Below are 20,100 nucleotides of genomic sequence, written 5' to 3'. Positions count from 1 at the left end.
GTGCAGTTGGTTAACTAAATTAAAGGTCCTGTCCTTTTTTTCACCTAAAGTGATAGCCAATTGTCCCTAAAAAGAAGAGTACCAAAGTGTAAAGTTCTCGTTCCGTACGTGAAATATAAAAACACAGTTAACTTATCTAATCTAATTAATAGAGTCATTATGTGAAAATTATAGGTGTGATGTATAAACTAATTTATATTGATAGTTAACATCATACCCCAATAGGGACCCTATATACGCAACTATGCCTAAATATAATTAATGGAGAATTACCTAACACATTGAGGAAGACTGTGATATTCCCATTTCAACCGAGTACATGTTATACACTTTGTTTAACATTTCGCAGTACCATGAGTCCATTGATATCTCACCTAAGATAAAGCTTGAGACATGGTACACCATTTTGGATGAGAGTATAGAGGTAGTTGCTTTGAAGGTTCCTCCAAATGTTGCTATCAAAAAAAAAAAAAATTCACTCCTCCACGAATCCAAAATCCCAAATTCCCAATTCCCATTAATTCTCCAATTTAAACAGGAAAGTACTCTCAAAGTAGTAAAGGACATTAGAGACATGAAAAAAAAAAAAAATTATAAATGTTAAGGAAGTGTATGCACGCGCCTAAGAAGTGTGTGATGACAATAATATGTCTGTCTTTCTTTGGTCACCATCATCTTTCTATTCACTGCCAAAGTTGTCCTATTATAACAAAACACTCTCATGTTATCTTTACTTCCTTATTTCAACCTCAAGCTCTTTACACAGACTGAACCCTCTTGACCCTCTAGACCACTTGATTCTCTCTCTATCTCTCTCTCTCTCTCTCTGAGACCAGTATTAAACTCTCAGTTGCTTTCCCTTTTCCTGGAAAGAAAATCTAATGAGCTGCAGCCATTCTTAAAACGCTTTTCTCCTCAATAACTGCAGTCCTTAAAGATTTCTTGCTGACTCTTCGCTTAAACAAAAGAAGCCCAAAGACAAACATTTAAAGAGAAAGAATCTCTTATTCTCTTCCCATTTTACCATTATTTTCCACAAACACCCCCTTTTTTTTTCCTCTCTATCTCTGTCTCTCTCTCTCTCTCTTTGTTGCCATGCAAAATCTTACCATTTTTCCTCTTTTGGATACTGTAATCTTCCATTTCCCATCTAATCATTCACAGCTGTAAGAATCATACTCTTTTTCTCTCTCTGAAAGCTGTTTTCAGTCTAAACTTGCAGAGGAAAACCCTAAAATAATAGTAGAAGAAGACCAACCACAAAATCTCAACTTTTCAAGATCCAAGCAAAATTCCTACGAAAGCAACTAAACCCAGAAGCAAATACCTTTTCTTTCACCATGGATTTAGTTTCGCAAGCAAGCAATCCCACCTACGAAAACCACCTCATACCCAACATAGCTACTAGCCCAACTACGCCCACCACTCCCACAACTCCATCCACTGCCACATCCTCATCACCATCGTCTACTTCTACTACTACTCCAAGCCGCTATGAGAACCAAAAGCGCCGAGACTGGAACACCTTTTGCCAGTACTTGAGGAACCACAGGCCTCCACTCTCACTCCCCATGTGCAGTGGTGCACATGTCCTTGAATTCCTTCGCTACTTAGACCAATTTGGCAAGACCAAAGTCCACAACCAGACTTGCCCTTTCTTTGGTCTCCCTAACCCTCCTGCTCCTTGTCCTTGCCCTCTACGACAAGCTTGGGGAAGCCTTGATGCTCTTATTGGCCGTCTCCGTGCCGCGTATGAAGAACATGGTGGAAGACCAGAAGCAAACCCCTTTGGTGCAAGAGCTGTGAGGCTGTATTTGCGTGAGGTTCGTGATTTTCAGGCTAAAGCCAGAGGGGTCAGCTATGAGAAGAAGAGGAAAAGGCCTAAGCCAAAGATGAATACTTCAAATACTCCTCCTCCTCATCCTCCTAATGCAACTTCATAGAGAAAGAAAGAAAAAGAAAAATGAGTTATTGGGTATATCTTTCTTCTCCTACTTCAATTCTCTCTTAGATGGTTGTTTCTTTGTTTTTTTCTTGGTGGTTATTATGTGTCTGATCAGAACATGTTTTGGGAATATTTGTGGGTATACCCTTTGAAATTTCTCTAATATATGAGTGGGTGAATAAGTAGCAAGTAGTGGATTTTAGGAGGAGCAATTATGATGGTTGTGCTAGCTTGAAAAAATTGTTCTAGTAGTGGATTTTGTATAAATATATGTTGTTAATGATTACTCCTCTATGTAATTTTAATTGGAAATGGGATATCGGCCATTTATTGAAGGGAAAGATGATTGCAGTTTGGAATGATGATATGTGGATATGTCTTCCATTATCTAAGCAATTCGTCTAGTGGGTCATTTTAAATTTAGACAGTTTGCATTATCATATAGTATGAAGATAAGGTATATGTTGCTGGTACTAGACAATGTGATCTCGATCCCGTCCATATTTTTTTTATAGAGACACTTTTTAGAGACACCGATCTCGTCCATATTGGTTAATAGACGTGGAACTTGTTAGACAGTTATTCTCTCGCTCTCTCTCTCTCTCTCTCTCTCTCTCTCTCTCTCTCTGTGTCATGCAGAGAGAAAGAGGGGGAATTCGACTTTAATGACACATCTGCTGTGTATAGTATTTACCCAAATAAAAAGGAAAAGTGTCCTAACGAAGGACAAAAGTATTGGAGAAGTGGAAAACTCACGAGCCTATAAACAGTGAGATCCGGTTAGGTAGTAGGTTAAAGATAGTCTAATTAGATCTATAATCAAGCAAACAGACAAAAGCTAGATTATCTTTTCTATTAATAGATGCCAGCTAAAAATTCACACTCGTGTTGGATATGATAGATAATAAAATAGATTTTGAGCCCATGGAAGAATGGAATATTGAGAATTCGAGAGGCTAGTTCCTCATCCACCTGACCTGGACAACAAACCCTTCAAACATGATTAAAGTTGTTTTCTATGGTAGGCTGATGTTGATTGTCCTTTTGGGTATCTCATTCCATGTCACCTTTGAAGGATGCATTATTATATTTCCATTTTTAAAGCTTGATGAGGGAAGCACTCAAATCAATCTGACATGATTGAGTTAGGGAGGTAGATGGTTTATAACTTGTGGATACAAGTGATCATGCTATTAAACCTTTTTTTGTCTCAAGTGATAATTGTGTATACATAAATATAAATGCTACTCCAAAAACAAATGGTTTAGAGTTCACTTGTAACCATCTCGATTGGTTTACTTAGGTTCATTAGATGTTTATTCAGAATTTGATCAAGAAACAAAAAATAGAAGGATGAGAAAAATTGAATGCATTTTTGTAATTTTCTTGTATCATCAAATTATCATATGATCATACAAATGTGGGTTCTTTTCCCTTTTTAGTTTTTGCAAGAGACTATTTCTTATTGGAATCTGAAAAATATAAAGATTGACACATGTTTTATGTGGTGATTTTGGGACATTCCTTGATATCTTGATTCATAACTGCCAGATAACGATATCTCTCTCTCTCTCTCTTTGAAAGTTTGAGTTTGAGGTGAATGTTCAAAGATCATAGGGATTGCAGTTTTGTATTTGAATCTAGTATATATGTTCTATTAATCCTTAAATTGTTTTGAGTGGTCACTGGTCAATGTGATATGATCGTTGTTTTTCTTTTCCTCCTAGTTTCTTCTTTTTCCTCTTTTTTTATATATATAAAATATAGGAATGGACTCAACTAAGTCTAAATGCTAATTATGTTGAGTTGAATAGATGAATCATGTGACATCATTCATATTTTTTTTTTGATGACTTTGGAGAATTTTTAAAATATTGTGATTGGAAATTGAAGTGTAACATATTGCAATGATGTGTAATGTTGACCAGTTCGAGGGGATGCACGGTAAATTTTTTTTTTCTCTGCCAAATTGGTGCATATTTTGGAAGTAAAAGTGCTTTTGAAAGAAGAAATATGCTACCCAAGAGTTTGCTTATTGTAGTAGTAGAGTTATCCTTGAATATATTTTCAATTTACAAAATTATTTTCGTTCCTTTTCGCCTCTGCTTTTGGCAAACATCAAAGTCTATTTATAAATGATTCTCCTACAGTAGTGCTTTAAAAAGGAAGATTAAGTTATCAATGAATTACTTCATGTCTTTTCTTAGGAAGTAACTGGATGTGAATCATATGATGGCATTGTGACCAACTTCTCTTCGGCCTTTGGTGATGATCATGATCCTGCTTTGACTTATACCAAGCGCTATGGTATATGCCTTTTCTTGTAATCACACTATTAGAAATTTGTGCATATATATGATAGAACTCAACTCTAAAACTGCATAGCATTACAAAGGACCTGATCACCAGAGCTTATTTCTCCAGTCTGCTTTGTAAGGAGAGTATGTCTTGTTCTATCATTTTCCAACATCTATATCAAGCTTATCTATTTAATTTTTAATTATCAGTATAATCTTTCTTCTTAATGGTTGCTTCAATAATCATGACTGCAAGGATGCTACAGAATTCTTTTTTGATAATCAACTACAGAAAATTTTTCTATAAGCACACATGCACTTCAACTAGAATAATTTGATTTAAACCCTAATAAAAGTGTTGGCGGGAAGACAAAGGGAGGAGATGGTTGCCATATGTGTGTGTGTTTTATAATAAAACCAAAATTTGTGTGTATGCATGTGTTATATATATATATATATATATATATATATATATATATATATATATATATATATTATAAAACCATAATAATAGTGGGTTCTGCCATCAGTAAATTCATATATAATGAAATATTTTTATAACGTAACTTTCTTACATAATTTATTTTTCACACCATTAAAAGACATGTAAATCAGAAAATAGTTGGGGGGGAAAAAAAAAAGAAATTGCCACTGTTCTCTATTTTCATAAAAATTTAAAGTTAACACATAGGGAAGTAATACTATAAGAATTAAGCCCTATTATGAATATAAGGAAAACCCTATCTGATATTAGAGAGGCAATGCATGTAGAATTTATAAAGTCTATAAATAAATACATGTTAAATAAGGTCTAACTAAAAAAGAAAAAGAAACCAGCTGAAAGTAAGTTCAAATCAAAACAGTTTAGAACCATATTGGATTAGGATCTTCTCTATTTTTTCATGATGAAGATTTAATTTTTCATGCATATAAAGATGGACATGGTGTTACCTCATTAAATTTTGTACAACCAAATAAGACTATAACTAATTTTAACTAATATGATATTAGTTAAACATGGGTTGGAGGCGTAAAACATAAGTTTTACACTATGTCCTTACGGAATTTAATCTCTAAAATAAAACACAAAAAGTGGAACATGAAATTTGTATTTATGACAAGTGGTTGTAATAGCTATTTTGTATGGATGGCAATGGAATAGGGTGGAGCTAGAGGATGGGTGCTTTACCCTCATTCCAAATGGTTGTTGTCTTGTCCCGTCTCCACTTCAAATTTGTTGAAAATATTTAAAAATGGAGACATACATAACTAAAAATTTATTAATATGCTATTTGTATAATTTTATAAATGATAAAGTAATTTTCTTTGATTCTTTTTAATTAATAAATTGCTTGCTTACTTAGTGTCTTAAAAATAAAACTTTGATGATTATTTACAATGAAATAAGATATCTCATTCCAACAATGTTTTGAAGAAAAGGATCACACAATAATTATATAGTAGGAAGCAAGCTTTGTTATCAAATTCTGAAAACAAACCCTATTACTAATATTTAAACATTCTAAAAGAAATTTGTTGTATTATATTTTATTTAAATGGAAGAATAGATAGTTCCATATACTAATATAATCATGTTAAAATGTCTAGTAATAATTACAATAAATTTTATAATTTATATTGAGACAAAAAAAAAAGTAAAAAAAAAAATATTTTGTTAAACTTTCACGTGCATTGCAAGTAAGGTTGTCAAAATCGGGATTCTACGTAGGATCCTGGAAGGTAGGTGAGATCGTGGATCGTAGGATCGGATCGTGGATCATAAGATCGGATCGTGGATCATAAGATCCTATATTATTTGGGAAAAAAAATACACATTGGCATGTTAAATAATCACATAAATTATACATTCATTGATATAATTACTATACATCACTATATTCATTTGTAAGTATCATTTAAAGAGGCTAGAAATCTCAAAATGTGACACTTTATTGAAAATATTTTTTATTTGGATCCAACTGACATTCTCTCTACATTAGAGTGGAAAAACTTGGTCTTTTGAGATTTTATTTTTCATTTGAGTCCAACTAAATCTTCTGTCAAGTTAAAGAAGATTACAAGAAACCAAGATCGTTTGGGATCATCAGAATTGTACGATCTTACCGGTCTTAAACGATTGCAAAGATCCTTGAAAGATCCAGATCATTTTGGACAAGTAAAATCGTAGAATCGTAGGATCCAAATCGAGATTTTGACAACTATGATTGCAAGAGTTAACCCCTAGTTATATGTATTAAAACTAACCGCTTAAACGTTTAAGTTTCCATCAAGTATCATGACATTAATAAGTATCACATTATATTATATATCACATCTAATATACTAAAAATTTATTCATAATTGAAATGATCTCTTCAAATAACTTGGGTAAATGGTACATGTTCCTTTACTGCCACACACTATTTATGGGTTCCCCTCCCCCCCCCCCCCCCATATTTTAGTAAAGTTCATCAATTAATTTTGTTTAAAACATACTGCTTTAAAACATGAAATTATATTATTTAAATTATCAATAAACATTAAAGAAAATTGTAGGAGGCAAAATTTTAAGTCAATTATAAAATGCCACATCAAAATTTAATGGCAAATTTTGAATTAATGTCATTAAATTAATTAAATCAAATGATGACATGTGTCATCCAAATTAATATTATATTGGCATTTCAAAATTTGCCACGTATCATTTGGCCTACAAGATAAAGATAAATTTCCTATTCAAAATTTATGGATAGTTATCTTTTTATTAAAATAAAGATAAATTTTCTATTAAAAAATTGATAGATAATTATTTTTATTAAAATAAATTAAATAGAGATAATTATTTGTCTTTGTTGATTATTATCTTTATCAAAATATGATCTTTATCAAAATAAATAAATAGAGATAATTATCTCTAAGAAGAATTTGAGCCAATCAAAAGTCTACTACATACTTTCAAGCATATCAATTCAAAGTAGAGCTTATCCTCTGACATCACTATAAATAGAGGACATCCCCTCTCATTTTGAGGACCAAGTTTTCAAGAGGTCCAAACTCTGGAAAAATTCTGTCTCAAGAATCTTTGAAGAACTTGAAAAACTTGAAGAACATTCGAAGGGCTTGAAGAACTTGAGGGACAACAAATCTCTAACAAGCTCAAAGCTAGAAATTCATTGTGAATACCATTTGATCCATCTTTCAACCAAATTGAAGAAAATTTTGCGTTTAAGTCAAGACCATAAAGAAGATAGAATCAGAGGAACACTTTTTGTAAAAGAGTTAAAACAGAGATTGTATTCATTACTTGATTAATATAAAAAATTATATTTGTGGAACACTTTTTTCAATTTGTTTGATTTTCTTCAATTAGAAATTTTGTGTTTACAAAAACTACTCCAATTGAAATTGTATTATCAAAACTTTCAAAAAATTAATAGAAGTTTGCCTATATTTTTCTATTTTTATTATTATATAATTTTCTAATCCATGCTTGGAACACATTAATATGAGAAAAGTTATTTATTCCTCCTTGTTCCGACTGTAATGCCCAAATATTTCATACTAGTTACCAAATTAAGGAATTTATCTCTTGCCCTAACTTATGGGCCCTCCCTCTCACTGAAATGTGGATCCTACATGTGTGGGACCCAAACATTATTGAGAGAGAGGGTGCATAAGCCCGATGCATATGAGAATTTCCCTACTAAATCAATTCAATATATCCTTTTGTTCCAATTCAATTCTAATTTTATGTTCTAGTCATTTTAGCTTATGTTAGCTATTTTGACTAGTTTCATATTTAATTTTTACTTGGTACATAATTTTTTCGTATTTTATACTATATTTTTTTAGGTTTTATGATATATATATATATATATATATATATATATATATATATATATATATATATATATTGTTACTACAAGTGGGGGTGGGAGATTTGAACTTTGGTTCTTCTTATTAGAAAAATCAGGTTATGACACTAAGATACATGATTGAAAATATTGAAAAATCAAGTTCTTTGTTGATGATGATGGTAATCTACAAGGATTAATTCTTTAGTGTTCTAGTAGCACAATAAATGTGCCCCCCACCCCACCGACCCCTTCTAAAAATAATAGTAACTAGATTACAATAATTAAATTCATGATAGGACTCATTATTCATGTGATGGTAGGGTATATATTCCCCGAAGTACTAAATCATTACATTACTACAAAAATCTTAACTTATAATCCCTACATCCCAAATTGCAAGTCATCTATTCCATTTTAGAATGTTCCAAAATGAAGTTCTCTTTGAAAAGTTAATAAATAAATTTTCCAACATACCCTTCACTTTAAAAAGTTAATACCCCTCTTTCACTTTTTTTTTTTTCTTTGGAAAAAAACAGTAGCCCTCTTTTATAAAACTTTAAATTCAGAAAGATAGTATTAGAAACTTGTACATTTTTACTATATACATAGTAAAGGATATTTCGTTTAGAAAAAAATTGAATTTTTTAAAGAGGGGGTATTCTTTATTGAAGGTGATGGCATGATTCATTTTATTTCTAAATATTTATAAGGCATGTTAAGAATGTCTATTTTTCAATTTTGAAAATAAAATGGTACATCTAAATATCTATGCTATGTCTATTATACAGAAATAAAAATAATTTTAATATCCATGTAATACATGAGGGATCAAAGTTCTGTTCTAAACTAGTTTAGAAGACTCTCCTTCAACCAATTGCATGATAATTCATAAAATCATCTGTGTATATTATTTAAATAAATCATAAACTTTTTTTTTTTTAAGTCATATTAGTTCATAACCGATCCCAAGGCTGAGTAAAGGAAGATAGTTCTAATAAAATCAAACTCTTAGGCCTCTTATGCCAAGCATCGTGAAGGTACATATATTTTGTGCAATCCATGGATTGGTTTAATTCTTGTTACACATAAAATAATTAATTAGATTTAACATGGACTGTACTTAAAAAATCTTAGATTATGTTCACAACCGATAATCTAAACGAAGCTAGAACTTTAATTCGAAGTGGCAAGATTAATTTTGAAAAAAAAAAATAGAAGACATAAATAAGAAAATAAATAAACAAATATAAATATAATTGTTCTAGAGAATGATATTATGATGTCAACAAAGTTATTCTAATACTAAGTTTCAATCAATTAGCATTAGCATATTCTTTGGTCCAATTTGGACTAAGGTACGTGACATCATATTTTTCCAAATTGCCTATTAAAAGTTATGGTTGATTGTTTAGCATGTCTTTGTTTAGATAAACTCTTAGAATTTGGTATCCATCTCTGCAATTGTAATATGAATTCTTTTTTTCATTAAACAAGGATTAGGACTCATTATTATGCTCAAATTTCTTCATAATCCAATCTAACTACAAAATATATTTATATAATCAAAAGATAAAAAAATAATCAATATATATATTTAGTAGCAAATTAACTTAAGAGAGCAATCTAAATTTGCCAAGAACCTTAGTAGTTTAACTGGTTGGCACATTTCACATGTTTCCAATAAATACATACATGATTCAAATCCCTCATTCCTGTTATAATTATTGAATTATCTATACAAAAAAGTGCAATTTAAATAAGAAAATTTTACACAAAATTAAAAGTAAATTGAAAAAAAAAATCATTGTATAAGAATGATTGGAACTTGGAAGTATAACAATATAAAAGGTGTTCGATATGGCTTAATTGTTTCTATAAAATTGCATAGCATCATCGATGGATTTTTGTTTTTAACTTCAAGTTAGAAATAAATCTAACGAGTGGAATCTTTTTCTATCTCTAGGGGTAGTGGTGGTTAATAGGGCTTCTTGGGAGAGGGAGTGATTTTACTTTTCTGAAGTTGAGGGGCCGAGAGGCAGGGCTAAAGGGTAGATGGGGTCCTTGGGTTTCTTACATGGGGTCAGGGCAATTGCGCCTGGCTTCACCTTTGAATTCAATGGTGTGAGTGACAAGATGATAGAAAGAGATGGAAAAGAATACCATTTTAGTTATACTCGATGGGATAGGCAATTAGAATCCAATTATTGATTTTGGCGGTGTTTGTTAGTTTTTAGACCCCAATTAACCAGGTTTTAAAGTCAAATTGTTACTTAGTCAAGTTATGAATGGTCCTTGGTTATCGAAATTCCAAACAAATACTATATTGCACAGACAATAGAAAGAGCAACGGAAAAAACAACACACAATATGGCAACTTAGGAAAAATCAATGGAACAATAGTTTTAAAGTGAAAAAAACTGAGGAGGTTTAACCTAGCCACCCCAAAGCAAAACAAATCCACTAATTAAATAGAAATTTACAAAATAGAATTAACCAATTCTAAATTGTTATCACCTAGTAGAACTTACTGGCATTACCTACGCTGCTTTGAGTCCATGGACTCCTTCAGTTATGGGGTTTGTTGCACACAAACCTTTGTCCACTTTTTTGGCATATGCAGCAACTTCAATAGCATTGGAACTGAATATGCTTCACTTTAATTGGCAGAGGCTTTCAAGAGCAGGAAGCACACTACCTTTAGATTTACAATTAGTAGAGTTCCAAAAGTCTTTTGCATGTATACTAGGGTTATATAGACACACACACACCTTAGGCTTGTACATATGAAATTCTGGTTTCTTGATGGGTTGAATATGCCCATTTTACGTTTTACCGCTATTTGATCAATCCAAAATATACTCCATCAATCAAGAACTTAACATTTCGATTGATCAACAAGTTATCAAAAGTTGTTGAAAGGCTGAAAGTTGAAAACTGAAATGTAGAACTCATCAAGGTTATCAAAATTGGACTGGATCGGCCGGTTGGACCAGGTTATCCGTACACCGGTACCAAATTTGGTTTTTTATATGTGAAAACTAGGCATTTAAATATTTTGAGTGAACCTCTTGAACCGAGGTTCAACCGAAAAAATCAGCCAAACCATGAGCTAGTTCAACTAGCCAAAGAGTTGATTTTTTTAATAAAAATAAATAAATAGAGAAAAGGGAGCCATGGAGTTTAGAACTTAGGACCTATGCCTTATTTAAGAATTAAGTCCAGCACCATGACCAATGCACCACAAATGTTGCTTGTGAACAAGTATGAATTGTATTATATTTATTATAGATTTATGTCAGTTTTAATTTTTCAACTTATTCTATCACATCTCTCTCAATTTATTAAATATTACTAAATTTATTTCCTTTGATTAATTCAATTTTTTTATTAAATAATAATGCATTTGCATGTGAATTTACTAAAATAATCAAAAGTAATTTTTTTTATTTAATCAAACTAATTTAGACTTGTAGAATTATTATGAAATATTTTTTTAATGCTTATTTATGTTGTACTATTTTATATTAACCTTATAATATCAATAAATTTTATTTTAAATTCTGTTTCAATTATTTTTAGATCTTTTTAGTCAATTTTGCTACTAATTATATATTTAAAATACCTTTATTTTTATTTTAATTAATTATTAAATTAATTATGACACCATTAAGGTTCGACCTCGGTTGAACCTCGATTCGACCTTAAAAACCTTGAACCTCTCATTTTTTTCGATTCTTTGAACGGTTTGGGTTTGAAAACCATAGAACTCATGTAGTTGACTTGGACCTCAAAAATATACTTCTAAGACTGATACAAAATAACTTTTGATTATGGTTAGCCAACCTAACTTAGAATTTTCCACTTTGGCAATCTGTGACCAAACTCACTTACAAGCTATAAAGCCCAATTACAGTTAGATAGCCCAAACACATTACAAATTCCAACCACAAACACGTAACTTAGATGATGCTAGAAGAAGGCATCTTGTCTTGATTGGAATGTACTTGTCTTTCCTAAAATACTCAAAAAAGCACATTAATATGTGTGGAAATTAAAGATAAATAAAAATATCACAATGCTATAAAACATATAAACAATGAATGTTTTTTCTTAGAAAGATAAAAGCAATGAACGTAAAGCACGTGAGAATTGAGATAGCTCGATACCAATTATATGTAGAGGTCCAAACAGTACAAAAACTATATCAAACCAAACAAAAAGGGGCACAAATTACTTGAACCAATATTTTCCTCTCTTTTTTTCACTAATCAATGAGTAAAGCAGTTAATGACCAAGATAGGTTGGTACACCATTTGAATGACAACTCATGTAAATGTGTGGGCCTTGCTTTCCCATTTCCATAACTCGTAATAAATTATTTAGAACTTCAACCAGACCTCTTAATTAATAAGGGTTTGAAATTTCTTGAATCAGTAGTAATTAGGATGGATTTTCCTTCTCAAAAGAAAAAAAAATGTTTAGGATGGACTTGAGACTTTGAGTCCAAATTTTAAAGTTTTAGATTTTAAATGTTCAATTTTATGTTAACATAATTGAATTTTAAGAAAAGTGGATGAGTTTGGAATGATTTAATGAGTTGTGTGAGTAAAATATGTTAATGCTCTTATGAATTGTCATGTAATAAGCTAAAGACAAAAAGAAATTCAAGATTTTTGAGGATTTTCCTCTTTTTAAAAATTTGTTTTATAGATGAGAAAAATAATTTTTTGTTGGTTTTGAAATGAAAATTTCATTTAGAATGTGAAAAATACCAAAACAATTTTTAGGAAAAAAATTGCATTGAGAATTAGCTATTCCTAGAGTACAACTAATGTTGTACTCTGCATCCTCACCAATAAAAACAAACCATCTAATAAAATAAATGATATAAACTCAAAAAGTCATGTGAGAAAGTTAATTTTGTATTAACTAGCTCATTTTTAGAGACGGGTCATGTTTAAAGGATCTAAGCCTCACAAAGCAACAAATCGCATTTAGTGTTATTAGATCATATTAGTGTCGTGTTGACCCAAAGTTTACCTTTCTAAATAACACAAAATACTCATGCATTTGGAGAGAGAGAGAGAGATAATATATATATATATATATATATATATATATATATATATATATATATATATATATATATATATATTATATATAAAAGCTTAAGTGTATGTTGCTATACTTCAGTTGAGCCACATCATTGACCATGTCACATTTTTTTCTTCTTCATTTTTTAAACAATATTAATATATAAAAAAATAGTGCAACTTTATATATTCTATAGCTCATTAAATCCAATTCACTATAAACAACCTTATACATTCTTTAACTCATTAAATTTAGCTCACTATTAATTTTTCCTTCTTCCAATTCTTAACTATTCATTTTCCCCTTCAAAACTGTTTCGCTCTTTTGAAGTTTAAACCCTTCAATTGCCACTCCTATGATTAAGTATGTTATTTTTAACACTACAAATTTCTAGTTACTCTCTCTACCTCCGCCTTTGCAAAGGTTGCCGAAGTGGCATCAAATTTAGAAAGTCCCTTTGATGTGTGTTCTTTCCCTTCTTATTTTTTTCTTTTCCCCCAACTTCGGTTTATCCATTGGATTTCTAAAGTTTGTGGATGATATGCTTTTTTGTGGGTTGCCGACAATGTGATCACTTTGGAGCTATGAGTGGCTAGGATTGGTTTGTCGGTTATTAGAAGGGTTTTCAAGAATTAGAAATCTCTACAACTTCTTACTTTATATTCATGTTGTACAATTTTTATTTTATATTTGTGTTTTACCCATTCAATTTGTTCATCTTTGACAATTTAGTTTTCTTACATTTGAAATTTGTTTAACTCTATGTAAAAAAAAAAAAAAAAAAAAAAAAAAAACCAAAGTTTAATGTATTTATCTTTATTAGTTTTGAAACAAAAATAGAGCATACGCTGTAATTACACTCCAATTACTGCTTTCATATTTTTTAACTCAATGGTTCTTTTTGGTTGTAAGACCTTTCTCAATATCTCTTTGGCTTCGTCAAATATTATGTTTAACACACTTTTTCTTATTATGTGCAACACATAATAATTTGATTTTGCAGTCCAATAGACAATAAAAAATTTGCCTCAAAAGTTTGGTCACGAGAAAATAGAAATCTTAAAACATGATTGGGGGTTTAATTTTTATCTGATTTTGATAATGCTAAATGTGGAATTTGGTTGTTGCAGGGTTTAGGATCATTGACCTAGATACATGGGAGTTTGACAATGAAACTTTCTTAAGTGGTTAGAGGCATTTCTAAGGAACTTTAAGGGAAGAAAGAAATGTTTTTTTTTTTTTTTCAAAACTTCCATTATTATATATAATATAGATATGTATAGACTTTTTTTTTTTTTTTTTGATTCTTCATTGATTTCATGATTTAGTTATTAAAAAAACCCTAAATAATAGAATGGAAATGGATAATACTTTTAAAAATAATTCAATTTTTAAGGAAAACATATTATTTTCAATAATTTTTAGAGAATAAATTATGCATTATACCATATTACAAAATTATATTTCTATGCATTGTGTGGGTCTGCGACTAGTAAAAATAATAATAGAAATGAAAATTTGGAATTAGAATTGAAGTTGAAATAATGATTATTAAATAAACATTGGCCATAAATTGAATTAATTACGAAAATTCATAGCACTTTTATTATGTCATTTTTTGTCATTTTACATATCTAAAAGTTTTGTATTAACTTGGTTACCAAACTAGGGTAAAAAGGTCAAGTAACTTTTTTATTTTAGTATGTCAAATGATCTAAACGCCAAATCTCTTTTTTGTTCAATATCGCTTTTTGCCAAAACTCTACAACTAAACTTCTACTTTATACGATTCTCAAAAAAAAAAAAAAAAAAAAAAAAAAAAAAAAAAACTTCTACTTTATACGGTAAATACCAAACGGACCTAAACCTATAGCTTGCTTGTGTTGCGTTTGTTTAAGAAAAAATTTGACTCGATATTTTAAGGTCGATGAGAGGGAAACTTCACAGTTCACACACTATCTTGCCCTATCCATTTTGGTCCTATATACGTACCTATTGAGATATTCCTTGTATCGAAATTTTATCTGCAATTCTATATATAAATTGTCCTTGATTATTGGAACTTTCATTGATTTTACACACATGCTTGTGTTCTTGTTTGGGCTTGGTATGGCACTTTCTTAACACATGAATTATGTTGCGAATCTATCTTGAGCACTGAAATGTTTGTACTTTTTTTTGGGTTAATTCTAATCTTGAGATATTTTTAGTGGCCTCACAAATGGAGTTAATATGTATGTGGGTTTGACCCTTTTTACAAGGGCAAAACATAAGATATGGTATCTTCGATTCATAATCCTTGAGCATTATTCTTGATCCTGTGTACATCAATCCTTAAAATTTGTTTCTTAGATTTCATCTTATTTTCCTGTATCACCTACCAATAAGATCATTGATTTGTTGATTTGCCTTAAATTTTACTGATGAACTAATTTTTATATTCAAGGACAACTTATAGAGTTGGAGTTTGTCTCAATCATATGTCTACTGTTAGGGTCGACATTAGGTCACACATGGCTCACGTATTTTTGAAAGGAGAGGGTAATCCTTCCTTACGCATAAACTCCTAATTGTCCCCATTTGTAAAATCCCAACTCAAAAGAGCCTATAAATTATTTGATTTGAAATATGAAACTTACTCTAACCTAATTTAAGTGTATATGTGTGTGAAACTCCTCCTATAAATTTAAACTTCAACCTTTACCTCCTACCCCTACCTCATAAGATTTATAATTGTAGAGTAACCATCACGCTAAAAGTGTACGGTGGTAAGAGCCTATAAATTAATTCTTTGAATTTCGTTATAAGATTTTAAGAGTTGGCCCATAAGTGACACTAAATTATCATCATTATTGGTTCAACTAATTTAGTTGATTTAACCATCACATAAGAGACTTAAGAGTGCAAATCTTAGTTTCAACTAATTTTTATTGACAACGCATTTTTCCATCTCATAAGAGACTTAAAAAAAATAAAATATTTACTAAGAGTTTTGTACTAAAATTTATTTTTTTGAGAAAATTTTGTAGTTCAATTGATACGGTGTTTTTAATGAAAACATCTATGATTCAAATTTCTTTTCCCTAAACTATTTAATTATAATTTTTTTTAAATTTCAAATACTTATTTCTTTGGAACAATGTAGAATACATATGAGAAAATATATTACCTCATATTGTGTATTGCACAAATACAATGGGTTTCTAATGGACCAAAAAAGGAAAAAAAAATCTGAAAGGGATAATTACTTAACACATCCTAGAGTTTTGCCTTAATTTCAAATTAAATTATGAAGTTTCAATTGCATTAAAGCCTACCATATGGTTTCAAAAATCATTACGATCTTGACAAATAATTAATAAATCTCTATCACTTTTTATTTTTATTTTTTAGAAAAGAGTCTATTACTTAAAATAGGGAATATCTAAATAAGTTTCACTCAGTATCGATAGAAATACCAAGGACTCCATCTATATAATTACAAATGTACCTTGTAATTTAACATTCACAAAAATTATTATATGTAGATTAATGCAATAAACGTTTTCCATATATTTCTTGATATAATTCAGAGTATCGGTAACCACTATTTTAAAAATCGAATCGGACAAGCCAGTATGACTAGTTCAACCAAAAATCGGGAGCTAGTTCGGTCCGATAAAACTCCCTAAAACTAGTCAAAAATCGGAAAAATACTAGTCAAAAACCAAGTTGAATATTGAGAATTTTGAAAAAAAAAAGTTCGGTTCGGTTTTGGTTTTCAGTAACGTCATTATAACATTAGAAAAAAAAAATCAAGATTCCTATATCATATGTCATGTAAGATATGCGAATCTTATGATTATTATATTGAAATTTAGAAATCCAATGTAAACCCATTCAAATTAAAAACATATTATTATCAAATCAAATGCCAAAAAGGTTTTCCTTCTGCCAAATTCTCTATTGTTATACTTTCACATGATTGGATTGAATTAGACCTAATAGACCTATAAGAATTGAGTAAAGGAAACCAAACCAACCCCTAATCACAAGCAATAATAATAAAATAATAATGAGACAATTATTTCACCCACCTTCTTCCATAAAACAAGGGGAAAAAATTAAGGGAAAAAAAAAAGTGAAAAAGAAAAATTCAAACACATACCTAAAATCCTTTGGTCTTTTGTTGGTTACACATACAAAAAGCTGTCTTGGCTCAATAATCTATGCATAAAGACCGTACAAAGATCCCGCAATCTACGGTCAAACACGATGGGACAATCTAGTGGTGCTGACACGTGCACTCCCACGTGGCCCACCATTCGCGTGCTCCCACGTGGACACGGTACTACTTGTCGGTAATAGATTAACCTCCCCCATTTGGTACCGAAACAAAAAATATAGTACCACGTGGAGGCATCGGAATGGTGAATATGGTTGTCCTAGATAGACCTGTCCGTACAGGAACTGTGGTGTGCGTGTGCTTTGGTTGTGCTTATTTTTGCCATCTTTGGGAGTCGCTGTATTTGCTATTTATGGTAGACTTTAGGATTAAGATGGATGATGAGATGAGATCAGAATTTTGTATTTCCCAAGCATAGATTAGCTTCATTTTAGATTTACAATGTTTAGTGTAGGGGACCAGTCCACTCTCACTTCCCTCTATGCCCTACTACTTGTCATCTCTTCATAGTTTAATTCTTTGGTTTGAAATTCAAGAAATGGGTTATGGCAATTCTATTTTTTTTGTTTCCATTTTAAGACTACTTAGGAAATTTCCACTTATGGTAACAACAATCTCACTAGTGTTTGTATTATATCATCATAGAATGTGTGTGTGTGTGAGAGAGAGAGAGAGTATATAAATAACACAATGTGTTGATAAGGAAATCACATATGGATTCCCAATTTAGATTTGTCTTTCAAGAATACTCTCTTATTTGAACAAGACTTAAAATGTGAAAAATGACCTACTTACTACATCTATGACCAGCTAGCGAAATTGATCAAAGGTGTTGCCAGAGAATAAGTTAGACAACAATGACTAGGAGAGATTTTGACAAAGTGAGGGAATGTTTTTGCATACTTTTGTCTTGAACTCCATGTGAAACTCTCTTTAAGGCTAAATTTGGAATTTCACCTTCTCTTGAAATTTGGGATCAGACCAATTGCCTCATTCCTTTCTGAAGGCCTAAAGTGAAGTGGGTGAAGAAACAATACCCCTTCCTTAATTTTCTGTACTAAAGAATTAAACATGTGTCGAGTAATATTAAATGTGATTGATGATAGTTGGAAGTTATAAATGTACGGAGAGGTGTGTATGAATATTGGTGTTAGTTTGTATTTTCAAAGAGTCCATCAATGGCCACATTCTCTACTGGTCTTGTGAGATTTACTTGGCTGGCCTCCATGGTGGAAGACTCTTACCAATATTCAATCTTCTTGTGCATACATATGGTCGTATTGCTTGTAATCGTCAAGAAGTAGGTTAGAAGTACTGAGGATCATATGCTCTTTTGCATGATAAGGGGCTTTCTTTGTCCATTGGCCTATCATGGCTTGAGCCATTTCCTAGAGGCTTAAAAATGGAAAAAAAAAAAAATATCCAGTAAGATATTTGTTTATAAAGTAAGCATAAATAATTATTAAAATTTTTGCATTCTATCTCGATTAATATTGGTTGATCGAAGAAGTCATTTGATCTTCACATAATTGATATCAATATGACATTAATTCTTAATCCGTCTCTTATAGCCCACTGGGCGGCCTTCTGGAATCGATTTGTGCCAGTTCCCATCTCTTGTCCTTTGGTTTTTTTGGAGACTTGGAGAGAGATGTGCATGGGCCCAAAACAGACCTTTTGTGGCTGGTTTCGTTGCATTTTTGTGCAATAAAAGATGCTTATTCTGAAGGGAAAAAAAATAAATCCTGAGCTAAGCTTACTCATTTTCTAAACAAATCCCATCAATATTTAATGACAAATGTTGTTTTATTGGATATGAGTTTCACTTATGCCTTTTAAGGACCTTTCTTTTTCTGCTGAAATAAGAGTTGTATTACAGGAACTAAATCATCAGTTTATCTTTGTCTGTGGAATAAGGAATATCATTATCATGCCGCTTTAGTTCTTATAAAAGCATTACATGATGACCATATGAGATTTTTTTTGAGAGCATGTAAGTTTCATTTATTCTTTTTACTATTAATTAACAGTCGCATTTAAAGCTCCAATTAATGAATACTATGGATATGGAAGAAAGTTTAGGTAGCATTATAACAGTAATTAAGTTTAAGGTTAAGTTTACTGCCATTGAAATGACATGGCCGAAGAAAAAATGGAAAACAAATTACAAGGAATATATATATATATATATATATATATATATATATATATATATATATATATATATATATCACTTCATTAGTTTTTTTTTTTTTGGGTAGATGATAAGGGTTTTTGGGAAAACTTGTTACATACGAGGAAGCCGACGGTTTCAATGAGCTCGTGAGCTTCACAGGCATGTATGAAAGCGACGATGATGTAGGCCGATGACCCCACCTCAATCCCCGATAACATCTACATGAAACGACGGAACGAGAGGCCGACGTAAAAAAAGAGGCCAACGGGAATAAAAGAGCGTGACGGGTCCAGCATGACTTTGCTTGGCTTCCACAAATATCTATACAAAGAAATATCTTGTACCCATGATTAACCGTAATCAAAGGAATCTCTATAAGGAAAGGATCTCGCAAAATATATGAATTAATGAGAATCTTCTCTCAAGGAATAACCATCTCCGCCGAGAAACAAATGTCAGTTCTATACTACTATAAAAACTCCAAACCCTTCCAAACTAAGGTATGCATATTTTACCCCAATTTTGACACTCTAGAGTTGTGAAAGTTCTCTAACTTAACCTTTAGA

At 31.0% G+C, this 20,100-nt stretch overlaps 1 protein-coding gene across 2 annotated transcripts; it reads left to right on the top strand.

Annotated features, from left to right (window-relative positions):
- Nucleotides 1–754: 754 nt before the first annotated feature.
- Nucleotides 755–4,451, top strand: LOC142629757 (protein LIGHT-DEPENDENT SHORT HYPOCOTYLS 1-like). 2 transcript variants are annotated; one of them, XM_075803794.1, is made up of 2 exons: nt 755–1,975; nt 4,157–4,451. In XM_075803794.1, the coding sequence occupies exon 1, from the start codon at nt 1,341–1,343 to the stop codon at nt 1,941–1,943; it is 603 nt and encodes a 200-aa protein (XP_075659909.1). In that variant the 5' UTR covers nt 755–1,340; the 3' UTR covers nt 1,944–1,975; nt 4,157–4,451. The 2 variants fall into 2 exon arrangements, with proteins under 2 accessions (XP_075659909.1, XP_075659908.1); XM_075803793.1 differs by having other exon boundaries at nt 4,153–4,451.
- The last annotated feature ends 15,649 nt before the right edge of the window (nt 4,452–20,100 follow it).

The sequence above is a fragment of the Castanea sativa genome, chromosome 3 (genome assembly GCF_040712315.1).
Source record: "Castanea sativa cultivar Marrone di Chiusa Pesio chromosome 3, ASM4071231v1".
Taxonomy (NCBI): Eukaryota; Viridiplantae; Streptophyta; class Magnoliopsida; order Fagales; family Fagaceae; genus Castanea; species Castanea sativa.
Note: the sequence above shows the minus strand (reverse complement) of the source record. Positions and strands in the feature narration are given on the sequence as shown.

Bases quoted from the DNA above. Each gene is read 5' to 3' on its own strand.
- LOC142629757 (XM_075803794.1), top strand. From the start codon at position 1,341: ATGGATTTAGTTTCGCAAGCAAGCAATCCCACCTACGAAAACCACCTC.